This window comes from Macrobrachium nipponense, chromosome 32 (genome assembly GCF_015104395.2).
Source record: "Macrobrachium nipponense isolate FS-2020 chromosome 32, ASM1510439v2, whole genome shotgun sequence".
NCBI lineage: Eukaryota > Metazoa > Arthropoda > Malacostraca > Decapoda > Palaemonidae > Macrobrachium > Macrobrachium nipponense.
In genome coordinates, this window is record NC_061094.1 from 16,266,676 (window position 1) to 16,272,848 (window position 6,173).

The following is a 6,173-nucleotide window of genomic DNA, read 5'->3' on the forward strand; positions in this document are numbered from 1 at the left end:
ATAACATGAGTGGCTCAAGTGTAAGCAAAACCCGCTTGATAGGACTGAGGGCATAACTAGTATGCAATCATCCCCATTCATGTTACAATAGAGGGCACACCAAAGGAAAGAATGCCGAGAGTCCTACCGTAGAGACTATACCTCCCGGATTCCGCAGGCAAGTCCCCCATAGGTAGTTCCGCCCCGATGGATATTGCTATGAATCATATAACATCCTCAGGGTCCAAACATACTCGAGAGGCGGACCAAACCTCTACAGTCTCTGCCATTTGGATCAAGAAAGAGCCAATGCGCAAGAGCCCAGCCCCTGCCCAACCCATAAGAAGGTTTTAGTGAAGAAGGGACAGCTAGGTTGAGCAACTGAGTTAAAGATAGTAGAAAGACAGGAAACAAATTTAAGTAAGAGGAGTTGAGACCTTTTGGATTCGAACTGGGAGATATTTTCTCCCAGTTCGAAAGCCCTCTTGCCCGCTATGCATTTTCAGCAGTCAGCTGAAAATGCATACTTCGTCAAGGCAGTCTCAAAATCAAGAGGGCGCAGTTACTCGAGATTGCCCAGAAACCTTCGAGACTGCCTGGTGGACTAAGCGGTCACTCCTCGTCAGTGCGCCGCCGTTCCACCACCGCAGCGTCCACCATCTCTCCAGGAAAGAGAGCTGGGGAACTCCTAAGAGGTCCATTTCGTAGCCCGAGTGCCGCCTCACGCCCGGCCCCCTTGGTCACTCGGTAAGGACTGCGTCCCTACGTCGAAGAACCAAGTTGGCCCACAGTTAGCAGTTCTGATGGGCGAGGTAAGAGATTGCTCTTCCTCCAGACTGGCACAGTCTCCTGAAAGAAGCGTCGTCTTCGAGAGCAGAACTCCCAGAGCCGGCCGCTACTTTTGGATATGTGAGGGACCACAAATCCAACCAGGAAACTGCTGGAATGCTGCCATAGCGGTAGATTCCAGGGCAAGTGCCTCCTGCTGCGAGAACCATAGGTTCTCCGACAGGAGCGCTGCTGCAGGGGACACACCTGGAGTCAGCCTCGCTAACTCCGGTTAACCTGTTTCGGCAGTATCGGGTCTTCCGAAGGCACGTAGAATCGCCTCTGCCGCTGTAGAGGAGGAGGAAGCAGCTTAGAGGACCGTCCGGATTTTAGCGAGTCCTCCCGTCTGAGACGAGATTCTCCACCTGATCCAGGACCGAGTTTTTTTTCCGCAAGCTCTGATCGTGGCAACCCCATCATCATTTTGGGCTCCCTCTTGGGACCCCAAAATAAAAGATTCGAGCCGGGACGTGGGCTCTGCTGGTGGTAGCGGCGATCCTTCCGCAAGGTCATTATGCAGACGCATCAGCTTAATGACCTCTGCGAGTCCGTTCCTCTGTATCTCAGGCGTTACAGCGTCTTGTGGAGTAGGACCGTCCAGTCCCTCCAGCAAGAGCATATCCCTCGATACTCCTCCTTCAGAAGGAGGAACAGCGACAGACCCCTGACGGTCGCCTCCAACTACTTGCGCGTACGTCCTGGTCGGTCCTAAGACCGTGCCTGAGCGTTTTACGGCGTCATAGCTGGGTCACGAGCGGCGCACCTCTCGTGATCGCTCCTCGGTACCTTGCTCCTCCCGGTATAGCCCGAGGAGGTTGAAGGTACGGGAGGGAGAGGCAGACCTGACGCTCCCCCTCGCGTCGCTGGCAGGACCAGCGTGCGTGGAGGGCTGCTGCTGATCGTCAACGCCGTGACGGTCGAGCAGCAGCCTAGCGTTGCCGCTCGCCTCTGGGGCGATTGGCTCGGCTGAGAACGTCGAGAACCGATCTCTAGCGTCAGGCGAGCTGCCGCTGGTCACCGTCTCCGCCCGGTCCCATCGGGAGCGGCGGACGGGTGACCTGCTAGGCTCCCTTTCGCGTCGAGACCGGCCCAGTCGTCCTCTCGGCGCGTCAAACCGCTGGTACCAGCCGTGGCTGGTACCGGCGGCCTTTGTGGGGACTCCTTCCTCGCCTCAACCCGTGGCCGGTCAGCGACCGTCACGTCAGCCCGAGCAGCCAGTTGATCGCTGCGAGAGCGTCCACTGGCCTGGCGAGAGTCGTGTGCACGACTCTCGCCAGTCTTCTGCTCCGCGCCGCTGTCTTGACGGCGAGCGAGCTCGGACGTCAAAACTTTGGCTGGACGGTCCTCTTTGGAAGAGCGTCCACTCGGTGCTTCTCGCGAACGACGAGAAGCAGGCCGGACGGAACCTGGTTTAGCGGCAGAACCGCTAGCACCAGGTGAGGACGCACCAGCCGAGGCTGGTGCACCTGGTCCCCGTCGACTTCTTCTTTGCGAAGAAGCGACGGGCCCCGTTCCCGAAGGAACAGGAGGACCAGCAGAGAGCTCCCCAGCTCGCCTGAGCGAGCCGGGCCCTTAGAGATCCCGAAGGAGTCTTCTTTCAGGGGGGGAGGAGGCAGCCTTCTTCTTCTTCGGCTGTTTAGCCTTAGAAGTCGAAGGGGAAGGAGAGGCAGCAGACGACGAAGAAGACGATGAAGACGACGACGACACCTTTTCCTCTTCCTCTTCTTCTTCTTCGCCAGGCTCCGCAGAACAGACGTCAGGTCTTTCCATCCAGGAGGGAGCCGGGGCAGTTGCCGAAGCAACAGGGCCCGACTGCACCTGTCCGGAAAGACCTGAGACTGTGACAGCAACACCAGCAGCAGGAACAAACAGGAACAGGTCCGGGAACAGCAGGAACGGCAGGAACATCTGAAAGGGAATGTGCAGGCCGATCTGAAAAGGGAAAGAGTAGCTGGAACGGCAACAGGTACGGCAGGCACGGCAGGTACCACGGGTGGGAGAGCCAGGCGTCCTGTCGACAGTCACCGTCATCCGTGGCACTGGCGGCAGGTCCAGGGGGGTACTCTTTGGGCAGCGGAAGTCCGGGGTCGGCAAAGGAAAAAATCCAGGTGGTGGTGGCACCGTCCTCTTTGGCACGGCAGCAATGGGTTTTTGTATAGCCACCGTGGGGTGTCACCGACATTATATGGGGCGTATATACAGATGTGGTGGCATCTCATACGCTGGTGTCGTTATTGTGGTAGTAGTGGTGGTCACCGCACCATGAGTGACCACCGCCGACCCCGCCAACCGCTGAAGCAACCCCTGGATGCTGGGCACTCCCTGCAGTCCCAGCGACTCCCACACCTGTCCCAAGTCGTCCTTCGCTGATGGCACACCTGCGGAAGCAATAGTCGGGTTAGTTGGAGGGGCTTCCTCGCGCCTGGGGGGCGAAACACCCCCCCCAGAGCGGACGGAAGACCCCGAGTACAGCTGTACGTCCGGGTAGCGGGCGCCCTCCTCCACACTCGACGGATCGAGAGAGGAAAAGGACTCCGCTACCCCCCCCCACCCCCCGCACGGGGAAGGCGCGAAACGTGGGGGCTGGACCGGGAGGCAGGAAAGAGGACGAAGTGTCCGTCACCAAAGGAGTCACTGGACTTTCCGATGACTTCTTGGCCGGCCTAAGTCTCTTCCTGCCCTCGTACAGCACCCACTGCGCCTCGGACCAATTCATACATGTAACACAGGTTCGTTGCGGGAGCACTCTCGCCCCTGCAACGAGTACAAACCACCTCGTGGGGGTCCACGTCAACGAATGACCTGAACCCTCCACATCTACGCCCCTCCAGCCCGGGACACCTCTAAACGGCGACTGGAGGGCGCGGTGATATTTCCATTTCTTCCAATTCACTCATTGCAAGATTCAATAGAATTGTGAAAAGTACTTACAATCACTCCTGATTTATACAGAAAGAGAAACAATACTCAAACTCAAAGCAAACGACAAAGCGGGCAGAGCGATGGCGAACACGTCCTTCCCACACGGCCGAAAGCAAAAGTGATTTGTTTACCTCCCAGTCGCGCGGCGCGCGACGATCGGACAAGCAGTTAACTACCGTTCTCCCCTTGTTCGAAGCTTACGACCGTTCCAGCTGCCGCTAGCTACTTCCTATTGTTAAAGGCACCGAGGGTTTGTATTACGTATCGGAACAATAACAAGTTTTCATACTTTCACTAATATAGGCAACAAAATGTTGTTTTATTGTGCTGATTACAACTGCAATCTGAGTAAGATCAATAAACGTTACATACATACGCTAACATTGTTCAAATGAGTGCTGGGAAGGCTGGGGAAAGATGGTGGCCGTCACTGATGAGAACCGTCCATGCAAAACGTAGCCGCCATATTGGATTTCAAAACTGCCTTGAAAAACATATTTACGAAGAGCTCACATGCTTATTTTAGTTCGTATGGGGCTTTCATATATCACAATATGTTGACGAAACTTCGGTCTTTTTAAATGGTATGCTTAGAGTTGCAATTGTATTCATGTTTCACCAATTAAATATCGAGTGAATAAGACCCGTCTACCGTGATGAGGGTTGCCGTGTCGTGATGTTTCCCCCTATTTTTAAATTATCATCATAAATATGTAAAAATATTGATGTTTTACTACTTATTTAAAAATTAGCTAAGGACACGCTTCTCGTCATCTCTACCAAAACAGCTGTTTACTCCTGGCTTGTTGTTGTTGGTGAATCGTGTTTCAAGTTGTTGGTGATAAAAGTGCTCCAGCGTCTGTGGGTTACAAGTGTGTGCGGATTTATCACAGGTAAATGGAAATAAGGTTTGTTGACACAAGCGACTCCGTAAACATCGAGATGGCGCCAATCTTCGAAACATTTTTAGTTGTAAGTAAAAATTTCTAAAGCGTTTTGGTGAGATTTCCACTGCCGTGGGCGCCATTTTCAGTACCCTCTGTTTAAATCTTAAAATTTGGCCTTAATTTCTAACTTTGGGAGAAAATACTTACTTCGAAAGGAGAGTAGAGGTCTTTAGCTCCGTTTATCACCTACAACAAGTCGCGACTGATGCCCATCTCGGGTGTCAGGAGGCGTTTATAATGTACTTTTTCGGAGGGTGGCAAACATTGATTGTAGGTGGCCTGGTTGGCCTGCCGTGGTATCTACCCTACTTACTTCGAAAGGAGAGTAGAGGTCTTTAGCTCCGTTTCTCACCAACAAGAAGTCGCGACTGATGCCCATCTCCGATGTCAGGACGCGTTATAATGTACTTTTTTTTGGGACTGTTCACACTGATCGTACATGGTCCACTCTGTACCCTGCAGTTTTTTACCCTATGCTTAGAGTTGTAATTGTATTCATGATTCATCAATTAAATATCGAGTGAATAAGACCCATCCAGCGTGATGATGGTGGATCGTCCGTGATTGTTTACCCTATTTACTTCGAAAGGAGAGTAGGTAGGTCTTGAGCTCCTTTCACACCAACAACTCGGGACTGATGACCATCTCCAGTGTCAGGACATGTTAAAAGTACTTTTTCTGAGGGTGGCCTAGCCGTGGTAGTCGGTGAGTTGGCCAGTCCACGCGGTGTTTTACCCTAGGACGAGCCTAGCCCATTAGGTACACTATGGATGACAAAGGCTCTGTAGCCTTTAGATACAATTTCTGAAGAACGAATACTCAAAAACCCTGACCAGCTTATGTTAACGTCATCTGAACGTTCAAGTAAAAGGCTCCCTAACCAAAGACCCGAGCAGAACATCAGCGACGTCAAAGGCGACTAAAAATGTCAGCCTGGCCTCCCTCTGCAATTAGGGTAAAACATCGGGTGCCCGATGACCTCACCTTTTGCTAACGGAATGTGAATCTCTTCCGGCTATGGCTCTCTCTGTGTTGTTCTTGCTGGGACTGGCGTTCGTCGATGCTTCGGGTGCTACATTCTGGGCCATTTTGACGTGAAGAGTCTTTCCTATTTTACAAACAAAGGTCTGGTGGTACAACTTCTACGTTGTGACGAAGCTTTTGTTTACGCCCCGACCATTCAAATCTCAAGTCAGTGTTGCCATCCGGGTTTTCTGGGACTTCGCTAATTAACAGTTGTACCAGCACATGCAGGTGCGTGTCGTAGTCATTGATAAAAATATCATAATACCCGAATAAGTTTTACACTGTCAAAGAAAATGCCTATTCCTTTTAAATTTTGCATATAAGGCATCTCCTTTGACTTAAATTTACGCTTTATAATAAAAACTACTTGGAAACGATGGTCCTTTTTACAGGTAGCAACTTATGCTGACATTAGCAATAACTTGCTTACCAGCCAAGAGCTAAATTGCAGAAAAAAAACTAAATTAAAAT

At 52.0% G+C, this 6,173-nt stretch overlaps 1 protein-coding gene across 1 annotated transcript in view; it reads right to left on the reverse strand.

Moving 5' to 3' along the window:
* The window catches only part of LOC135207241 (ubiquitin-conjugating enzyme E2 C-like), a 52,331-nt gene extending 46,450 nt beyond the window's left edge, over positions 1–5,881 (reverse strand). The window contains exon 1 of the mRNA XM_064238874.1: positions 5,661–5,881. Coding sequence (XP_064094944.1) covers positions 5,661–5,764 — 104 coding nt within the window. The 5' untranslated portion in view covers positions 5,765–5,881. The remainder of the gene's footprint in view (positions 1–5,660) is intronic.
* Positions 5,882–6,173: the final 292 nt, after the last annotated feature.